At 44.0% G+C, this 21,584-nt stretch overlaps 1 protein-coding gene across 2 annotated transcripts in view; it reads right to left on the bottom strand.

The window, feature by feature from the left end:
• Nucleotides 1-21,584, bottom strand: part of PIGU (phosphatidylinositol glycan anchor biosynthesis class U) — a 90,926-nt gene that overhangs the window by 14,189 nt on the left and 55,153 nt on the right. For both annotated transcript variants that reach the window (XM_059133465.1, XM_059133466.1), the window contains 3 exons: nt 12,279-12,433; nt 10,493-10,636; nt 6,937-7,061 (listed from right to left, as the gene is read on the bottom strand). In XM_059133465.1, coding sequence (XP_058989448.1) covers nt 6,937-7,061; nt 10,493-10,636; nt 12,279-12,433 — 424 coding nt within the window. The remainder of the gene's footprint in view (nt 1-6,936; nt 7,062-10,492; nt 10,637-12,278; nt 12,434-21,584) is intronic.

Genomic DNA, 21,584 nt, shown 5'->3' with positions numbered 1-21,584 from the left:
GCCATTCTCTTCAAATGTCCTTCACTTTTCCTTACATGATTTGAAAAACTCTTCTGATACCCTCTCTGTCTGACTTGGTCCCCCAACATCCCCAGAGGGATTACAGAATTCCCACCAGGGAAGAAGCTCTCTGAGAGGCCCAGACCCTCCTGTTGGTACCCGCAGGTGGAGGGGAAGGATCAGGACAGCGTGCCCAAACTTGGCCTTAGAAAGACAAAGACTTTGGTTAAAGTCATTGCTCTGACACTAAGCCTCTCTGAGCCTCAGTTTCCCCATCTCCAGAGTAGGGCTAAAACGCCTACCCTCCGGTGGCTTACAGAGATTGAACAAGATGTGCAAAAAACCTGGCGCAGATGTATTCCTGAGTATTTTCTATGGCTGCTGTAACAAATCACCACGACCTAAGTGGCTTAAACAGTATACAGTTGGGGTTGAGTTTGAGCCCCACATTCAGTACAGAAATTATTAAAAAATTAAAAAAAAAATGTATAGTTTATCTTACATTTCTGGAGGTCAGAAGTCCAAGATGGGTCTCATAGGCTAAATTCAAGGCATCCGCAGAGCCCTGGGCCCTCTTGGAGGCTCCAGGGGAGAAGCTATCCGTGGGCCTGCGCAGCGAGGAGGGGCCTCCTGCATTCTAGCCTCACAACCCCGTTCCCGCTTCATCTAGCAAGGCCAGAGTAAGTCCTTCCTCTGCCACAGCACGCTGACCTCTTTTTGCTTCCCTCTTCCACTTTTTTTTTTTTTTTTTTTGAAAACAGACTTTAGTTTTTGGAGCAGTTTTTGGTTCACAGCAAAACTGTGGAAGAGATCCCCACCACGTGCCCCCTGCCTCCAAGCCCTTCTACTTTTTTAAGGGCCCTTGTGGATTACACTGGGCCTCCCTGCAGATAAGCCTCCAGGCTAATCTCCCCATCTGAACATCCTTAACTTTAAATCCTTTTGCCACATAAAGTAATATATTCACAGGTTCTGGGGACAATGTGGATATCTTTGTGGGGAGGGGAGCATTAATCTGCCTGTCGCACTGCGATCCCCCCCGCTTTAACTTATTAAGGGGAATCTAACAGTAGGATTATATGCTATGTTTATCTTTTTCTTTACACGTTATTGTATTTTTAAAGAAACTAGTAAGTATTACTTAAACTAATGAAAAGAATGCCTTTAAAACAAACAAACAAACAAAAATTTACCAATGGATCTGTATCCCAGCAGACACTTAATGTACAGAAGTTCCCTTCCCCTCTCTGACCCTGACCTTCAGGAAATCCCTTCTTCCAAATCAGAGTTTGGGGAGATTTCAGAGATGGGGAACCTCCCAGAACATTTAGGTTGTTTGTCTTGGTTGTACAGACACTTGGTAGAACTGCTATACCAGGGGTTCATGCATCGGAAGGGGGACTGGATTACACATGCAAGGCTCAATTCTGGCTGCAAAGTAAGATCACGGGGGAGCCCCACCTGGTCTGAGTCAATCAGAGTCTCTAGGGGTGGGGCCTGGGCATCCATAGTCCTTTGTAACAGCTTCCCTGGTGATTCCAATATGCAGCCAAAGCTTCAAACCACGGGATTACAGCTGCAAACCCTTGGCAAATAAGAGGCCCAGACCAGTCTGCAACAGAGATTTCACTGGTCTGTGTCATGGTGATGATAACCAGAACTAAGTAATTCAGAGTTCTAGTTAAAGGTGAATGTTTCGAACTCAAGATTCAGGAGAAGGGACAGGTATCTCTTTGTTGCTGGTTGTTGTTCTTGTGGAAAAAGTCTTTTCTTTCGTGAAACAGGGATGAATGGCTGGCAGTTGACTAGTCTAATGTCTTCAGCAAAATAAGAAGTTGGCAACTCTGTCACCAGAGTTTTAAAAAAAGTATTAGTGGTCTGTGAACTCCCACAATTTGGAAACACTGGCCTGGAGGGCTTGTGGGGTCCTCTTTTCTGTCCTGAGCTGAGAGGGTAAAGCCCTGACTCAAGCCTTCCTGAGACTTATTTGCTCCCATCGGGAAGTCTGGGAAAAGGGATACTTGCATTGAGAATTACTATTAGAAAACACGTTACAATCTCAAGAAAGGAGAACAAACCTTTTTGCCATTCCTCTACTCCCACATCACTATGTACAGTTCTTAGTGGTTCCTTTTTTTTTTTTTTTTTTTTTTTTTTTAAGATTTATTTATTTATTTTAGGGGAGAGGGCTAAGAGGCAGAGGTTTTTTGTTTTTGGGGTTTTTTTAATGATTTTATTTATTTGACAGAGAGCACACAAGCAGGCTGAGGGAGAGGAAGAAGGGCCCCTGCAGAGCAGAGAGCCCTGAGCTCCATCCTAGGACCCCAGGATCAAGCGCCGAGCTGAAGGCAGATGCTTAACCAACTGAGCCACCCAAGTGCCCTGGCAGAGAGTCTTAAGCAGACTCCGTTATGAGTGTGGAGCCCAAGGCAGGGCTCAATCCCACGACCCTGAGATCACAACCTGAGCTGAAACCAAGAGTCAGATGCTCCTTTCATTGGTTCTTTCTGACCCCCTGGAAATTAGTTTGCTGAAAAAGATATATATTACTCCTCAAACAAAACTCCTGTGGCCTGACCGCCCAGGTAGGTCATCGTTCCTTGCCTCTAGCCACTCTGGATTTCAGACAGGTCAACGAGAAGGTGACAAAGTGCACAGAGTCTGGGAGAGGCTCCCATGCAGCTCCTGGCTGCAATTACAGACAGCTGCAAAGATACATTCCCATGTGCCTGGAGGAACTGTCACCAGCATCCAGCTGGCTTCTGCCCTGTGGTGACCTTTGCAGGAACAGGGAGCTGCTACTCACTCTTGCTGGCTGACAGGCCAGAGGATTAAAGCCATACGCCAGAGCACACGGTGCTGGGGGCCTGGGGCACAGGACAGCTTGTTCCAGGCACCAGGTGTCAGAGATGTCAGAGATGACCTGGGCCTAATGAGACGGAAGGCTCACCCTTCATTGGACTTACGGGGTCAGATGGAATCGGAGTCCTCACCACACTTGCAGGGTGGCTTATCCAGTCTCTGCCTCTGTCACTGGCAAACTGAAACTTCAGGCAAGTCCCCTTCCCTCTCTGAGCCTCAGGCGTTTAGGAATAAAATTCTAGGGCTCAGTGGGTTAAGCGGCTGCCTTCGGCTCAGGTCATGATCTTAGGGTCCTGAGATGGAGCCCCCTGTCAGACTCAGCAGGGAGTCTGCTTCTCCCTCTCCCTCCCATGCACCACTGCTCGCCCGCTAGTGCTCACTCATTCTCTCTCTCCTCTCTCAAAGAAAGAAAGAAAGAAAGAGAAAGAAAGAAAGAAAAAGAAAGAAAGGAAATCTTCTAACAAAAAAAATTCCACTTGAATCCAATCCCACTGGGAGGAGCACAGAAGGGACCTGGGAGCTTCAAAGGTGCTTATTGTGTTATTATTATTCTCTAGATTTGTATGTTTTTTAATCCATATGCTTTTATCTTTATACAAAAGTTAATAAAAACAAAACAAAACACACACACACATACACACAAGCTCTTTGAGCGGGACCATCGCAGGCCAGCATGGGCTCTGCCAGCAGGCTGCTCCCTGACACCACGATTGTGTGTCCCTATGACTCATCCTTGCCCCAAGCACCAGAGTCCCCGCCTCTGGGGCCTCCATTCCTGGCAGGGCCCACACACCTCTTCTCCTCCCACTGGCTGGGATAGGAAAACAAAAAGGTGTGTGTGAGCAGGCCTGTTAGCACTGGCAACTAATGTTTAAGCTGAATTTTAACCACACTCTAAGTCCAGCCTAGACTTACAGACTGCTCCAAGTCTCGGCGCACAGGTCGGGAGGACTCGGCTGGCGGTGCTCCGGGCTGAATGCAAGGCGCATGGACGTCCTGCCCCACACGGGTACCCTGAGCACAAGTATTCCCTGCCACATGGGCCAGCCATCGAGGCGGGCAGCCAGTGCTCTGTGTGGGACCTTCTATCAAGCTGAACTGTAGACTGCTTGCCCAACCAGCCAGCTACAGCAGCGATTAGATCATCAAAGTTTCTAGAAACCTCATCCTTATTTTCTCTGCCTCAACCCCGAGGGGCATAAAATAGCTTATTTCAAGTTTTGAAAAAATATGTTTATTCCAGTGACTTGGAGTGACTCTGACTACTTAGCTTGAAGCTTTGATCATGGAAGAACGCAGGGGGCCCCTGCATGATTATTATCGGAGATAACCGGAGTGCTCTCTGTACATATATCCTTTCTCAAACTTAAAACACCCATGGAAGATATTCTCCCTATCTGACAGATAAAAAAACCAAGAGACTCAGAAAGGTTAGGTGATTTTCCTAAAAACAGATAGCTAGTAATGCGAAAACCAGGATCCAGATTCAAGACTTTCTGGCTCCAGGCTGTGTTCAGCAATCAGGGATGAAGGATTAACCAAGGGCAAGAAGTATCCTGTGTGGGACAGACAGCCAAGAAAACAAGGACTCTACTTTTGGGGAAAGAGGATCAATGTACCCAAGACCCACCCTGTCACAATCTGGGGCATGTTGACATGTTTGGTGGCCTCATGACTTGTCACTGGCCACTCTGCTGAGGGGCACCAGGCTGACTCTGAGCCCACTGGACTGGATGATTCTTATCTGTGCAATGAGGATGTCACAGGCAGAAGATGCCACTTCCTTCTCCCGGTCAGTCCAGACTGGTCACCGCCCCACAGATCACCACCTGCAAGGGCAGCCCAGGCTTAGCCCGCCCACTCTGCTGTTTACCTTCGCTCAGAGGCCCCGACTTACAGGTAAGTTTCTTTCTAGCAGTTGGTTGGTTTCACTTCCTGGTTGACACCGAGACAGCCCCAAATAACAAGGAAGATTTACTTCCTCTGAAGCCAGCCTCCCCAAGTTCATTCTTGACATCTTGCTGTGCACCCACTATAGGCAAGGAAAATCCCACAGCTCTTCTCCCATTTTAGTTTAGAGAATCAAGTGGCGTTGAGCCACTGATACTGCTTCTTTATTAGGGGGGCCTAAAAATCCATCCAGAAACACCTGCTGAGCTGTGTGGGTCAGGTCTGATCCTGGGGGGCTGGGGACACAGAGTAGAGTGAATCATAAGCCTACCCTCAGGAAACTCATTACACTGAAAAGAACCCTCACAGAGGTCTAAGAATCCAACTGCGGGGAGCACCTGGGTGGCTCAGTCATTAAGCGTCTGCCTTTGGCTCAGGTCATGATCCCAGGGTCCTGGGATTGAGCCCTGCTTCAGGTTCCCTGCTCAGCGGGAAGCCAGCTTCTTCCTCTCCCACTCCCCCTGCCTGTGCTCCCTCTCTCACTGTGTCTCTCTCTGTTAAATAAATAAATAAAATCTTAAAAAAAAAAAAAAAAAGAGTCCAAATGAGGAAAATACTTGGGGTCTAGGGAGGAGGAGTAGCTCACTGCACGCCCTCTTTGGGGGAGGGGATGGCTAGAGCCAAACAGGTCTTCAGAGCAGGCGATGGGTAGTGTTGTCATCTGTCTTTTGTGGACATTTTAGATGCAGTGCTGGGAAATGGTTCAAAGCCCAAGATCTAGTGTTCCACTATCCAATACAGTAGCTACCAGCCAAGTGTGACTTCTTAAATTTAAATAAATTTCAATTAAAAATTGAGTTTCTGAGTCACACCAGTGGCTGTTCTATTGGACTATGCAGATACAGGATGTTTCCATTATCACAGAAAGTCCTACTGGACAGGACTAGCTAGAGGCTCATAGCCAGCCCTTCCACTTACCTATCACATAACCTTGAACAAGTGACAATATTTTCTTTCTTTTTTTTTTTTTTTTTTAAGATTTTTATTTATTTATTTGACAGAGAGAAATCACAAGTAGATGGAGAGGCAGGCAGAGAGAGAGAGAGGGAAGCAGGCTCTCTGCTGAGCAGAGAGCCCGATGCGGGACTCGATCCCAGGACTCTGAGATCATGACCTGAGCCGAAGGCAGTGGCTTAACCCACTGAGCCACCCAGGCGCCCTAAGTGACAATATTTTCAACCAAGGCTGGTGTGAAGATGAATTGACCTAACGCACGTAACACTCTTAGAACCACAGTGGCCAGCTGGGTACCGAGTAGGTGCTCAAAAAATGGTGGTTATTTTGGGGTGCCTGGCTGGCTCAGTCAGTTAAACATCAGACTCTTGGTTTCAGCTCTTCTGCTCAAATCATGATCTTATAGGTTGTGGGATCTATACTCAGTCTTTGACAGGCTCTGTACTCGGCATGGAGTCTGCTTAAGATTCTCTCCCTCTGCCCACCGCCCCGCTCTCTCTCTCTCTCTCAAATTAATATTTTTAGAAATAAAATAAGCAGCATTTTAAAAAGGATTTATTTATTTGAGAGGGGCGCCTGGGTGGCTCAGTGGGTTAAAGCCTCTGCCTTTGGCTCAGGTCATGATCTCAGGGTCCTGGGATCGAGCCCTGCATTGGGCTCTCTGCTCAGCGGGGAGTCTGATTCCTCCACTCTTTCTCTCTGCCTGCTTGTCTGCCTACTTGTGATCTCTGTCTGTCAAATAAATAAAATCTTTAAAAAAATTTTTTTTTAAATATAAAAAGGGTTTATTTATTTGAGAGAGAGAGAGTGAGCATGAGTGAGCTCGAGCAGAGGGTTGAGGGGCAGAGGGAGAGAAGCAGACTCTGCTGAGCAGGGAGCTGACCCGGCCGATCCCAGGACCTGGAGATCATGACCTGACCAGAGCTGAAAGCAGTTGCTAACTGACTGAGCCACTCAGGCGCCCCCGAAATGCTGCTTACTATTATTACCAACACAAGTCTATCGTACCTAGCAGGCAGATAGACACTCAGGTCACTGTTGCTCTCCTGGTGCTGCTAGCACAGCAGATGCTAAGCAAATGCCTATCAATTTCTTTTTCCCTGGCCATTTCATCCAGGGACCAGGCTGACACAAATCTTCCACCAGAGGTTTGGAGGTAGGAGTACTCACATCTGTAGAGATGGTTCCACACGGGGAAGAAGGCCATGTAGAGGGCCACATCCCCCACCGTTGGGTAGGACTTGAAGATGGAGATGATAGCAATCTGGATGAACATGAAGAAGATAGGGTGCTCCCTGGGGAGGGGCAGGGCAGGCAGAGAGAGAGGGAGAGATCAGTCAGGAACCAGGTCCACCCCAGGGACTCGTAACCCCATCCCTTGAACCCAAAAATACTCTCCAGGGAACTTCAGGCTGGGGCTGGCTCTGCTGCCCACAAGACATGGGGGCCAGACTGAGTAATACAGCAGAAAACCGTGGGGACCCAGAGATATCCAGAAGTGGGGGTGTGAGGGCCCAGCAAACACTAGAGAAACAGCCCATCATCCTCCTACCCCCATCCCAGCTCCGGGCCTTCCCCCAGGAGCCACTGAGGAAGAAAACAAATGAAGTCAGCTTCATTACTGGGCTCTAATGGCTGCTTGTCAGAGTCATCCAGCAGCCTCTCCCTCGCCAGAGGCTTCTCCGACAACCGGACCAGGGCAGGATGTGCCTCCTTGCTGACACTCTTCTCCTCTGACAGTACCGTCAGTCTAGTCTCCAGACGCTTAGCTATGAAGAACTCCCTTCCAGAAAGAGAACTGATTGCTGAAGGCAGCTTTTCAGCCCTTAGGTGCCGGAAGATCTTGCTACCTTAAACTAACAAAAATGGCTACCATTTCCTAAACCCTCACTCTGCCAAGTTCCGTCCCAGGGGCCCTTCCCTTGTGCCATCACGTGTGATCCCTATTGTGCATCCGCTACTCCTCAAAGTAGGCAGTACCGTCACCCACACTTGGCAGACGAGGAAACGGAAGTTCCGAGAAGGTAGGGGAGTTAGTAAGCAGTGGGGCTGTTTATTTCCAGAACTCTTAAGCATCACCAGTACTGTTCTCCTGAGTGCCTAGCCGATCACAGCTCTCGACAGGAAGGGTGGGGACAGAGCTCCATCTCCAGTGTTCCGCCGAGAGCTGACCAAGTGCTAAAAGGAAGCCAACAGAAGAGGCCAGATCTACATCCTCCTCAGCTGTACCTGAACAACTGCATATGGCCTGCTTCTGCGCAGTACCTGGGTGTCCAGCTCATTAAGGTTTTCTTCAGAGATTAGTGGTATTCTTGTCTTGCAGGTCAAAGGTCAGGGTGACTCAGTGGGTGTCAGTCTGAGATGTGGAGACAAACATGTACACACCCTAAACACTTGAGCAGTTTTACCCAGCAAATGCCTCAGACTCAGCTTGGCGAAGTCTCACAGTCCTGTAGGCTCTAGAAGGGTCCAGCTAGCGCAGTGAGCATCTTCCTAAAGATAAGCCAAATCACTGGCTGTGGACTTTTTAGATAGCTGGTAAGAAAGAATTGCAACATTTCTATGAAAGGGCCTGTGAAAATACAGTGACAAGAAATATGGAGACCCAAACCTCCTGCAGGATTGTCTGGAGAGAGGCGGCCCGAAGGGCTCTGCTCCCACAAGGCTGGCACTGGAAGCAATTACCACAGGGGGCTGGAGAGTTAGTAGAGCTTCCGTTCCAGGCTCAGGAGGGCGACAACAGGGGAGGTCACTTCATACTCTCTGTCTGTCCCTACACCCTTGAAGCCCTGACCAGGGGCAGGTTGCGGTGGGGGTCACATGCCAGTGGTGCAGTTGTGTACCCAGGAGCCACCTGTGGTCTTTCACATGCAGACAATGAAACGGGCTACACAGAGTGAGGAGAAGTGTTCCGGGCTCCTTGCTTCTCTCAGCCCAGCGGCTAGCCCTGACCAAAACAAAGGCAGCGACTGGGGACAACAGACGGCTGGAGAGCTTGGCTCGGCAAGGCTGCCAGAGTTCTGGAAACTGCAAGGCCAAGGAAGGTTTTCTGTCAGATGCCAGGCCAAGGCTATATTACGGGAAGGAGGCATGAGCTCTGAGCTTTTATAGAATGGGAGCCATGTGCATTGGTACACTGGCCAAGAAGACTGGCAGGAAGGTTAGAACAGAGAACTCAGGCTCTTGAACTCTAAACCAAATTCCCTTCTAGGCTCCCTGGACCAGGAGCCAAGGACAACTGCCCCCACTGAGATCAGAAGGTGAGGGGCTCTTCAGGCACCCAGGACCATCATCCGGACTATGTGTCAGCGCCTGTTTTCCCTTCTCTGAAGCCAGGATAATAGAGAAATTTCCAGGGGCGCCTGGTGGCTCAGTGGGTTAAAGCCTCTGCCTTCGGCTCAGGTCATGAGCAGGGTCCTGGCATGGAGCCCTGCATTGGGCTCTCTGCTTAGCGGGGAGCCTGCTTCCTTCTCTCTCTCTCTCTGCCTGTTTCTCTGCCTACTTGTGATCTCTGTCAAATAAATAAAAATCTTTAAAAAAAAATATAGAGCAATTTCTAGATGCTAAGTGATCTCTCTCAGGAGTTTGGCACGGTGCAGGGAGACGAGTATAGATTTTGGAGATAAACAAACAGAGGTCTGAATCCCAGCTCCCCTACTTCCTAGCTGTGTGACTCTGGGAAAATTGTTCCACTTCTCTGAATGTCCATTTCTCAACTATAAAATGGAAGTGATGATAATAAAATGATGCCTACTTCCAAGAAATGCTTTTCAGAAAGCCTAAAAAGGGGGCACCTGGGTGGCTTAGTCGCTTGGGCTGCTGCCTTCAGCTCGGGTGGTGCTCCCAAGGTCCTGGGATGGAGCCCCGCTTTGGGCTCCCTGCTCAGCGGAGGGCCTGCTTCTCTCTCTCCCTCTGCCTGCTGCTCTTGCACTTATACTCTTTATTTACTTGTACACTTCACCTCTGTGTCAAATAAATAAAAACCTTAAAAAAAAAAAAAAAGCCTAAAAAGGGCTGGGCTGGAGTCAGGCTCAATACATGTTAGCTTTCTTACACTATAAAAGAGAGCTCCACAGACAAGCTTTTTGAAGGACATCGATCAGAAGATTAAACAGAGCTACAGGTAATACATCCTGAGTCCCCACTGTCCCTGGGATACAGATGGAGGACACCCAACAAGAACCATGTTTTCCGGGGCGCCTGGGTGGCTCAGTGGGTTAAAGCCTCTGCCTTCAGCTCGGGTCATGATCTCAGAGTCCTGGGATCGAGTCCCGCATCGGGCTCTCTGCTCAAGCAGGGAGCCTGCTTTCTCCTCTTTCTCTGCCTGCCTCTCTGCCTACTTGTGATCTCTGTCTGTCAAATAAATAAATAAATCATCTTTAAAAAAAAAAAAAAAAAAAAAAAAAAAAAAGAACCATGTTTTCCAAAGACATCTTCCAACACCAAAGCCTTCCTCTTATCCAAAATAAGAAGTGGGCTCAGTAGCACATGGGCTCAGAGTGAAGCCTGGGGAAACACCAGGGTGCTACGAAGCATCCTTCCTGCAGCCTGTACTTGTGTGTGGCTCTACTGCTGGCTATGGCTATGGGAACCGGGGCCCATTAAGGGCAGGGTCCCCTGGACAGAGATGGCATAACCCTGACAGCAGATGCTCCCCGGTTAGAAAGGCACCTGGTAAGACTACCAATGGCTCATGGACAAAGCAGCAGCAGGTCCAACCACTTACTTTAGCTTTATGGCTAAGGGGATGGTGTAGAAGAAGACGTTGATCTGGAACACACATACAAAGAAGAGGCTGAAGTGCTCAAACATCTCCGCAAAGAAGTACCAAAAAAGACCAATGTTTGGAGTGAGATCTGGAACAGAAAGTCTGGAATGAAGAAAACAAAGGGAGAGAAAAAAAGAAAGCCAAATTGTAAATGGTTTGCTTTGACCTGGTCTTCTCCTAAAGATTTTGGTCACCACTGGGCAGCCAAGGATGACTGTCCCCACTGAGATCAGGATGTGAGGCGCTCTTCAGGCACCCTGGATATAGATAATTAATAAAAACAAGAGGCAGAGAAACAGAAAATAATAACCCTTAACAAATATCAGCTGAACCAAACTCTGGTGTGCATCAAAGATCTGAAATGAGGCAGCATTCAGGCTAGAACTCAAAAGACCAGTCCTTCTTTTAGGGACTAAAATACATATGTTTAAATTTAGGAGATATTCAGGACTGTAACAAAAGAGGAATGGGTTTTAAGCAAACAATCTCTATTTGGGGGCATTCCAGAGACTTCTCTACAGGAGCAAGCTCAAGACCCTGCTGCTCCCCATTTTTGCTCTGCAGCCACACGGCTGGCTCTGCAGCCAGAAACCGAGGGCCTGATACCACAGTGACTTCTGGGGCCTTGCAGAAGCATCAGCAGGTTCCAGCTAGGATCCCAGATTTCATTTGAGGAAAAAAGGGTTTCACTGGAAAACTTTTTGTCTAGTTATATCAGATAAAGACTGGTTGTCACTCTGGCTCTTCTAAAAATTTACATGATATGTTTTATTTTAAAAAACAGAGCTGAAACTAAGGTCAATTCACAATTTTAAAAGGGCAACAAATAGAGCACAGAGAAGGGAGAAATATGCCCTGGCTCATGGTCAGAGTTCACTGACCCCAAGGCCTCCACCCAAGGCAAGTCTTTGCCTCATGCTGTGACCACATTTCCTTTTCTGTAAAATGAAATAAAGAATACAGTCAAAAAAAAAAAAAGAAAGAAAAAAAAAAAACACCGTTTATGGGTCAGCAAAAAACCAGGGAAAGCTTTTTACCAGCAATACAAATTCCTATCTAAGAAACAGCACGGAGAGCTAATAGCCATGCTCCGCCAGGATTTAAAACAAATTAGCAGTCCAGAATCCCAAAGCAGAGTCTGCCACTCCATATACCTTCCCCACCCTGACAGGTTTAACTGTCTAACACCTAACTGGGCTGTATGTTCCCTGAGGTCTGGGCAGCGACCATCCTCCTCAGCATACCATACAGAAAGCACTGGGAAATGTCTGCAGAATTCATACTTCATTCTGATTCTCTCTACAAGTTTGGTGCATGGAAGGTGGCTTTATTTTAAAATTGTTAGAGACCCTCTTGCAGGAGAGGAATACATCCATTCCTGTTGGGGACTGAACCAAACCCTTCCAGGCAGAGGCTGGTCGTTGCTTCAGATGTTGCTAGAGAGTGATCTTTAATCTCACTAGATTGAAGGTGGTTCTCGAAGTGTGTTCCAGTATTAGCATCACCTGAAAACTAGTCAGAAATGTAAATTCTTGGTTCCTATCCCAAATTTACTTAATCAGAACCTCTAGAGTTTGGGCTCAGAAATCTGGTGTTAAGAAGCCCTGCAGGTGATTCTGGTGCACGCTGAAGTCCAAGGACCACTGTGTCGAGATGCTCCCTGTGGTTGCTCACCCTCTGACTCCAGCTGGAGCTGAGAAAAACAAATTAGCTTCTAGAGTTTTCTAATGAAGTCATTACTTACATGAAGCCGTAGACTGCAGGGATGAAATCCCAGGAGCTGAGAAGGAAGAAGGAGAGGCAAATGATTACCACTAGACTTCCCACGTACATCATGGCATATTCCCAAGAGAAGATCCAGAAGGCTTTGCTCTTCACTTTCACAGGTATGTACTGCCGCTAGGAGAGAAGGCAAAATGGTCTATTTAGGGATGTCAAGGGCAGAAGGAAAGTATCAGCTTAAACTCCAAAATCCCTTCTGCAAAGCACAGGACACAGAAAAATTTTGAAAATCAAAGGACTGAAAAGGGGGTTGCCTGGGTGGCTCAGTCGTTAAGCATCTGCCTTCAGCTCAGGTCATGCTCCCGGGATCCTGGGGTCAAGCCCTGCATCGGGCTCCTTGTTGAGCAGGAAGCCTCCTTCTCCCTCTCCCTCTCTCCCTGCTTGTATTCCCTCTCTCACTGTCTCTCTCTCTCTCTGTTAAACAAATAAATAAAAAATCTTAAAAAAAAAAAAAGACTGAAAAGGATTTACTTATGCTAGGTAAATACTAACCAAAAGAAAACTAGTCTAGTTATACTGTTACCAGATAAAATAAACTTTAATGTATAAAGAACTGCAAAAATAAAGATGTTCCATAGTGATGAAAGTTTCATCAGAAAGATGTAACAGCTCTAAACTTGTATGTACCTAATAACACAGTCTAAAAATATATAAAACCAACACGGACAGGTCTTCAAAAGAAAAATAGACATAACCATCATCAGAATGGTAGATCAGATAAAATCAGTAACCAAGTAGGAAATACGAATAGCACATTTTTAATAAATTTGTAACTTCCCTGAAAATGAGTCAGTAAAGAAAAAAAGAAGAAAAGTCTATATATCTACATAAAGAAAACGTAGCAAAATAGGAACTGGGTTATCTAAATAAAAGGTACTCATTATATTAGTTTTTAACTTTTCTAAAGCATGAAATAAAAGATTATGGAAAAACTAATTCAAGAAACAGAAAATTAGAACAGTCCTATAAACATTTAAGAAATTGAATTAGTAATGAATAATTCTCCCATAAAGAAAAGAGCAGGCCCAGCCAGTTTTACAGGAAAGTTCTACCAACATTCAAGAAGCAGGTTATCCTAATCTTACATTAACTCTTTCACAGCAAATATCATAAGCTTTATACCAAAACCCTTTACCAACACAAATACAGAAATGCTAATGAAATATTATCCATCACAATTCAGCAAAACATGATAAAGTTGGGTTATGACCAGGTTGGATTTATTCCAAAAACTCAGGGTTATTTCAACATAAGAAAAGCTATTAATATATGTAACACAAACTGGTTAAAAATAAGGAATCATATTAGTGTCTAGATATATGCAACAACAACTTATGACAAAAATAACAAGCAATAAAAGAATTCAGTGAAGGAGCAGAGTACAAAATTAACATACAAATAACCTTTATCTGCACTAATAATAAACAATTAGAGGACACAATAGTAAGGAAAACCACATTTACAGTAACACCAAGGAAAAGAGAACTTAGAATTAAGCTTAACAGGAAATGTGTAAAAACCGATTCATGGAAAATTTTAAAACACTACTGAAAGACACTAAGGTGGACTTGAACAAATGGACAGATATCCCCTGTCCTTGTTTAGGATGACTTAATATTATAAAGAGGGCAGTTCTTCCAAATTTAGTTTATAAATTCAATGTAATAATGCAATACCAATAAAAATGTTGCAAGCTATTTATGGAATTATACAAGATTAAAGTTCATATAGAAATACAAACATGCAAGGAATGAAGTACTAATACATGTTATAACAGGGATGAACCTTGAAAACCTCATGCTAAGTGAAACAAATCAGTAAAAAAAGACCACATATTGTATGATTCCTTTTATATAAAATTTCCTATAAAGACAAAAAGCAGAATATTGATTGCTTACGGCTAGAGGGGGAAGAGGCATTGGGGAAAAACAGAGTGACTACTTAATGGGCATGAGGTTTCTTTTTGGGTGATAAAAATGTTCTAGAACTGATTGTGGTAATGGCTGCACAACTTTGTGACTATCCAGAAATCACTGAATTATATATTTAAAGTAGGTAAGTTGTATGCTATGTAAATTGTATCTTGATAAAAATAAAAGCTGTTAAAAGAAAAACACCATAAGTAAAAAGACAAATGAGAAACTGGAAGAAAATATTTGCAGACAAAGGGTTATAATATATAAAGGATTCTTAAAAATTGAGGAAAAACAGACTTAAATCCAACAGAAAAATGAAGAGGAAAAAAATGAAGAGGTAACCCACAAACATGAAAAAATGTTCCAACTTATTCCTATTTAGAGAAATGCAAATTAAAACAACACTGAGATACCATTTCTCATAATCAGATGGCAAAAATTTTGTAATGTGACAATACATTCTATTAGCAAGGCTGTGGAAAAACAGGCACTATCCTACATTATTGGTGGGAATAAAAAATTTGTACAATCCCTGTGGAGGGAACTGTGAAAAGACCTAAAAAAAACTACATATATACTTACCTATGGATCAGTAATTCTACTTCTAGAAATCTACCTTGAAGATACCTTTCTGACAATATGAAAATACATACACACAGGGTTACTCATTAAAGCATTAATTGTAAAAAATAATAATAATAATAAAAATAAAGCATTAACTGTGACTGTAAAATAGTAGAAACAATCTAAATTCCCAAAAGGAAAAAGCTGAACAAACTAAGGTATGTCCATATAATGGAGTACTACGCTGCTGTAAAAAAGAATGAAGATCTCTATGTATCAATCGGCAGTGACCTTCAGGAAATAAGAGTAAAAAAAGCAAAGCACATTTGTGCAAAAGAAACACACGAAGGATAAATCAGAAACTAAAAACAGTTACTTAGGCTGACAGAGAAAGAAGGAAAAAGGAAAGAACAAGATAGCGGGGATGAAGGTAGGGTGATATTTCTCTGAATATATTTTTGTGTAGTTGATTCTTAGAACCATAGCAATTTCTTAGTCCTTTCACATACCCCATAATAAAAAATTAAAACTAACCAAGGTGTAGGGGAAATCCCAAATCATACAAACAGTAATACATGAGCTTAACTACATCACAAATTAGATAACTACGCTGAAGGACCACACAGGAGAAGAAAACAACTAACCTTAGTGAGTGATTCTGAGAAACAGTAACCTGACAGAACACTGTCATGCTAACGACAGAAAGGACCACACGTACATGTTATAATCAAGTCAGGAGATAATATCTCTGATACGGGTATTTCTCACAGCAATTCTAGAACAACTTTGCGCGTGTTCTAGAACTGAACATACTAGCAAATGAACTGCAAATAATGAAAGCTGGGCTTCTAAGCATTAGAGGAAGAAATTATACACAAGGAAAAGGAAGACTCTCTAAAGTGAACTCTGTGGTATTGGACAGAATCACAGGTATCAGTATAAACAGATACTGGTAGGAAGAGACAGAAAGATAAAGAATTACAGATATGTTGGGGGGGGCAGTTAGTGTACATGCATGTATTTCATAGCTCTGTTTGCTAGAAGTATACCTATAACCTTGGGTTTCTAAGTAGCATCCACCAATAAAAGGAACCAGGAGTCCCCGAAGAAGCAGTTGATTCCAGGGATGGGACAGGAAAAATGCAAGATGAGCCTGGGACGTCTTGCGGTACCAGAAAGAAAGGAAGGAAAGGCTCAAAAAGATGAGGCTTGTCAAAAGAACACAAGAACTGATTTTTTAAAAATTTTATTTATTTATTTGACAGAGAGAGATCACAAGTAGGCAGAGAGGCAGGCAGAGAGAAAGAGAGGAGGAAGCAGGCTCCCCGCCAAGCAGAGAGCCCGATGCTTGACTCAATCCTAGGACCCTGAGATCACGACCTGAATCGAAGGCAGAGGTTTAACCCACTGAGCCACCCAGGCGCCCAACAAGAACTGATTTAAAGAAACCCCTTTTTCTAGGTCAAAGCCAGAAAAATGTGAGCAATGGGCTAATATTAGTATTGGATTTTTTGTGTGTGGGGTGTGTGAAAGTTACACAACATACATTTAAGTATTTGGAAGTATGCAGTTCAGTTGCTTTAGTGGTTACCATGAAATAAGTTTGAGGTGGATGAGGGTTAGCTCCCGCTCTAGACTCTGGCTGCAAAGAAAGCAAGTTCTAGACCAGATTCTGGTATACTTAACAAATTTATTAAACAAATATTCATCAGCAAGTAGGCACAAAGCACTTCACACAAATCATTCTAGAAGGTCCATTAAGTCCCAGCTCCCTCCCCTTTTAGCTGTTTCAGTTACCCACTATAAAAAAGCTTCATTTGGGGAGCCAATCTGGCTCAGCTGGAAGAACATGTGGCTCTTGATCTCAGGGTTGTGAACCCCACGTTGGGTGTACAGCCCCTTGTTGGGTGTAGAGATCACTAAAAAATTAATAATAAACTTAAATAAAAAAAGCTTCACTCAAGGCAGAAATGACAGTATGATAACATCCCAGAGGCGAAGATCTGTTGTCCTTGGAGTCACACCAGGCAACCAGAAATCCTCCCAAGAAGGTTAGAGGATGGATTAGGAATGAAGCCTCGGGCACCATGTCCAAGGGAAGAAGTTACAGGCCTTCCTAGATTCTTTTTTTTTTTTTTTTTTAAAGATTTTATTTGTTTATTTGACAGACAGAGATTACAAGTAGACAGAGAGGCAGGCAGAGAGAGAGAGAGAGGGAAGCAGGCTCCTCGCTGAGCAGAGAGCCCGATGCGGGACTCGATCCCAGGACCCTGGGATCATGACCTGAGCCGAAGGCAGCGGCCTAACCCACTGAGCCACCCAGGCGCCCGAGGCCTTCCTAGATTCTTATACCCCTTTTGTGCAAGTACAATAAGCATCTCTAAAATAGTTCAATCAGGGGCGCCAAAATAAAATCTTTAAAAAAAAAAATAGTTCAACCAATTCCATTTCTTTTTTTTAAAAGATTTTATTTATTTCTTTAACAGAGATCACAAGCAGGAAGAGGCAGTCAGAGAGAGAAGGGCAGGCTCCCTGCTGAGCAGAGAGCCCAATGCCCATGAGGGGCTCGATCCCAGGACCCTGAGATCATGACTTGAGCCGGAGGAAGAGGCTTAACCCACTGAGCCACCCAGGTGCCCCTCAATTCCATTTCTTTTGAATACTTCAACTGCACCTACTTCTTTTTTTAAAGTTTATTTATAATTTTGACAATGGACAATATACAGATACAGAACATTTCCACCATCCCAAGAAGTTCTATTGACAATGCTGCTCTAAAACAACAAAGTTTCAAGAGAATGTTGTATTTTCTAGGGATGGAAAATGGATCCCACAAAGGGGAGACATCCACAGATAAAGTCAAAGAAGGCGGCACTTCAGGTTCTGAGTTCCCTCTAGAGGGGATCATCCTCGTCATTTCTTCCTGAAAAACACTGCCCTCTAGCATAGAGGGAAGGGAGGAAGCGAAGGAGGGAGGAAACCACAGCCCAGGGATGGAGGGAAAAAAACCCTCAAAAGTGAAAATGTTCCTTTGATTTGTTTTTCCCTTCTTCCCTGCTTAATGGTATTTAAGAAGGGAGGAGGGAAGTGAAAAAGACAGCCATGAAGAACTGATCAGGTAGACTGTTAAAAGCCACTCTCTGAGGAGAGTCCTAAGCACAGACCCAGAAGACAAGGTTTCACTTTTCACAAATCCATTAGCAGCCCCCCAATTTTGGTTTGCTGCCATGTTCTCAGGGCTTTATTGGACCTTAAGTGTTACTGTCGATGCTTGAGTGGAAACCGATTTTTTTCCCGGCAAATCTGTGATGTAAAAATTACATTTCACATATTTTAGGCATTAAATTTTAGGTATAACTTTGTTTAGACTTGGTCTACGGGTCAGGTTTGCTTTATGAAACAGAGAATACAATGTCATGTGGAATGTTTCCCGAATCTACTTATAAAACCTGGGTCTGATTAAAGATTAAGTAATCTTTCAGGACCATTCCCATTACACCAAGTGAGGCACTCCGGTGAAATGCTTAAAAAAGAAACTCAAGTGATCCTTCCTTTGATGGCTTGTTATTTATAAACCCTGGAGCCAAACTTAATCTAGAAGTCCACATTGCACAGTTCCCAGTGAGCAGATAAGCATTCATTTTCCCCACCTTTTTTTCTCAATAGCAAATGCTGACTTAAAATGAAATGATTAAGTTGAAGAGTTGGGAGAATGGTGCCTTAAACATTTGGATCATTTTTTTTTAATCTTTTCATTGTAAAATAAAATACAAAATACAGAAAACCACATAAAACAAATACATAACCTAGTGAATGAGACAAACATCCATACGGTTATAACAAAGAACTATCCTGCCACTCTCCAACTCTCTCTTTGGTGCCCTGCGCCAAACATAGTCTCTTCCTGCCTCCAAAGTCACCACTGATCCTGGCTTGTAGAGTACTCACTTCCTTGCATTTCTTAATGGTTTTCTATCAAAATGTACATCCCTTGTCTATTTTTTTTTAATTTAATACAACTTCTTAAGTCTCTCTCTCTCTCTTTTTTAAAAAATTTATTTATTTGTCAGAAAGAGAGAGCACAAGCAGGCAGAGTGGCAGGCAGAGGCAAAGGGAGAAGCAGGCTCCCTGCTAAGCAAGGATAGCCCAATGTGGGACTCGATCCCAGGACCCTGGGATCATGACCTGAGCTGAAGACAGCCACTTAACTGACGGAGTCACCCAGGTGTCCCAATTTTTAAGTCTCTTAATTTACAGATCCTCCAACTCATTCCACTCATGCCCCCCTACAATTCATAGGTTGAAGAACCTGTATTTAACCTAGAACTTCCCACAGTTTGGTTTTTGCTAATTACATACTTTGTCTTTGTCTTCAGTATTTCTTGCAAGTTGGCAGCTGGATCCTGAGGCGTGATCAATTTCAGATTTTATCCCTTTGGCAAAACCCTGGTGGTGGTGTGTTCTTTTCTCAGGAGGCCTGATTTTTGTTTGTTTTTCATGTTAGTAGCTATTAACACTCAATGCCTAGATCCACTGGTGTTGGAAAATGATGCTATGCTATCAATCTGTCTCCATTTGCAAGCTCCGAAATATACAGTAGCTCACCTACTATATGGTTGCCTAATGGTATAGGAAAGACAGGATAAATGCTTAATTTTTTCCTTTTCGTTTCAGTTTTCAGAAAGGTAATGAATTGGTTCTCTATCAATTCTCGTAATTTGACCAACTGCCAATTGATCTTTTTAATATCACTATGAATATCTGGATTTAAGTGTAATTATGGATTTCAATCCATTGCACTTCTAATCCTAACGAAACTCAAACTGTCCATCTTTGGTCAGCAGGAGCCTCTTCAAGCTGGATCCTGAGTTCTTTAGAGATGACCCTAGAAGCCTTTCATAGCTTCCTTATTATCTGGTCTTACAATGGTCTAGGATTATCCTATGTATTTCCTGCCCTAACACAGAATCAGCCATTTCTCTGAGAAACTCATTTCTTTTAATGGGTAAAAATGATATTGTAAGGTCACAATCTGAACCCCAAGGATACTCATTGACACTGGGTTGGTCATTGTTTCTAAACCTTTTAGAGGACATAAACACACACACACACACACACACACACACACACACACACACACACACACATTCAAACTTCTACAGGAGCCATGTAGGTAACAAACGAGTGAAGGGTAATAGAAATGAAGCATAGGGCCTATGCCTAACTGTGAAGACGGCATACCTTGTCTAAAGGAGACAGATCTCCCAATTTTCTAAAAGAAGCTAGAAATATAAATTTTTAACATGAATTTTTAAAATGCTGACAACTAATTAAAATAATTAAACAGCATGGTCGAATAAAACACCTCTGTGGGCCAGATGGAGTCCATAGTCTGTATCCTCTCAACCTGCAAAATATAACCTATAGTTATGTCCCAGAAGTTTTATGGTTGCTAATGTATAAAGAAATTTAGGGAAGTAAGAGAGTTCTCAGACTGCTTAAGAAAAGCCTAACTGTAACAAGAAAGGGGAGAAATGTGTAATTATCTCCCTCCCCCAACTCTCTAAGGCACTAGGAAGAAAAGCATTTTCTAGGGGCGCCTGGGTGGTGCAACTGGTTGAACATCCGACTCTTGGTTTCGGCTCAGGTTGTGATCTCATGGGTCGTGAGATTCAGCCTCGCATCGGGCTCTGTGCTCTGTGCCTAGTCTGTTTCAGATTCTTTCTTCCTCTCCCCCTACCTCTCCTGTTCATGCTCTCTCTCAAATAAATAATAAATCTTTAAAAAAAAAAAGAAAAGAAAAGAATTTTCTATACAGAAACCATTTCTTTCTCAGATATGGTGAAAAAGACAAAAAGTCAATTAGCAGGAAAAAAATTTCAAAACTCTTAAGGAGGTTGAAACCTAACCAAAGTTTTTATACCTAAGTTCTTAGACTAACAGGAGGAGACCCAAGAGATGTCTTTTACATGATAGGTATATTAGAGGCAACAAAGCTGGTGGAAAAGTTCATTGCAATTGCATGGTCACGCACGCACACTCATTGTCATCTATTCTAAAGAGAAAGGAAGCTAACAGCATTGCCACCTTTGCCTTGGCCCCCTCCTGGAAGCAGCAGAGACAACAGGATGTTGCTGGGGAAAGAGAGTAAGATATGAAAATTCCAGATAAGGTCCCAAAGAAGGCTTGGGGAAGGACACAGTTATCAAGAAAGAGCTGGTTGGGGGCCACCCAGGCGGCTCAGCCAGTTAGGCATCTGGTTCTTTTTTTTTTTTTTTTAATTTTTATTTATTTGTCAGAGAGAGAGAGAATGAGAGCGAGCACAGGTAGACAGAGTGGCAGGCAGGGTCAGAGGGAGAAGCAGGCTCCCTGCCAAGCAAGGAGCCCGATGTGGGACTCGATCCCAGGACACTGGGATCATGACCTGAGCTGAAGGCAGCTGCTTAACCAACTGAGCCACCCAGGCGTCCCAGGCATCTGGTTCTTGATTCTGGCTCAGGTTGTGATCCCAGGATCATAGGATGGGGCCCTGCATTCGGCTCAGCTCACAGCGTGGAGTCTGCTTGGGATTCTCTCTCTCCCTTTGCCCCTCTCTTCCCACCTTCTCACCTCCTCCTGCCTGTGCTCCAGTGCACACCCACACTCTGTCCCTCAAGCAAATAAACAAAACATTAAAAGAGAGAGGGAGAGAGAGAGAAAGAAAGGAACCAAGAAAAAAAGAAAGAAAGAAGGAAAGAAAGAAAAGAGAAGAAAAAAAGGAAAGAAAGGAAAAGAAAGGATGGAAGAGA

The sequence above is a fragment of the Mustela lutreola genome, chromosome 9 (genome assembly GCF_030435805.1).
Source record: "Mustela lutreola isolate mMusLut2 chromosome 9, mMusLut2.pri, whole genome shotgun sequence".
In the NCBI taxonomy this organism is placed as follows: Eukaryota; Metazoa; Chordata; class Mammalia; order Carnivora; family Mustelidae; genus Mustela; species Mustela lutreola.
The sequence above is the reverse complement of the archived record's forward strand: the minus strand, read 5'-3'. Positions and strand labels throughout refer to the sequence as shown.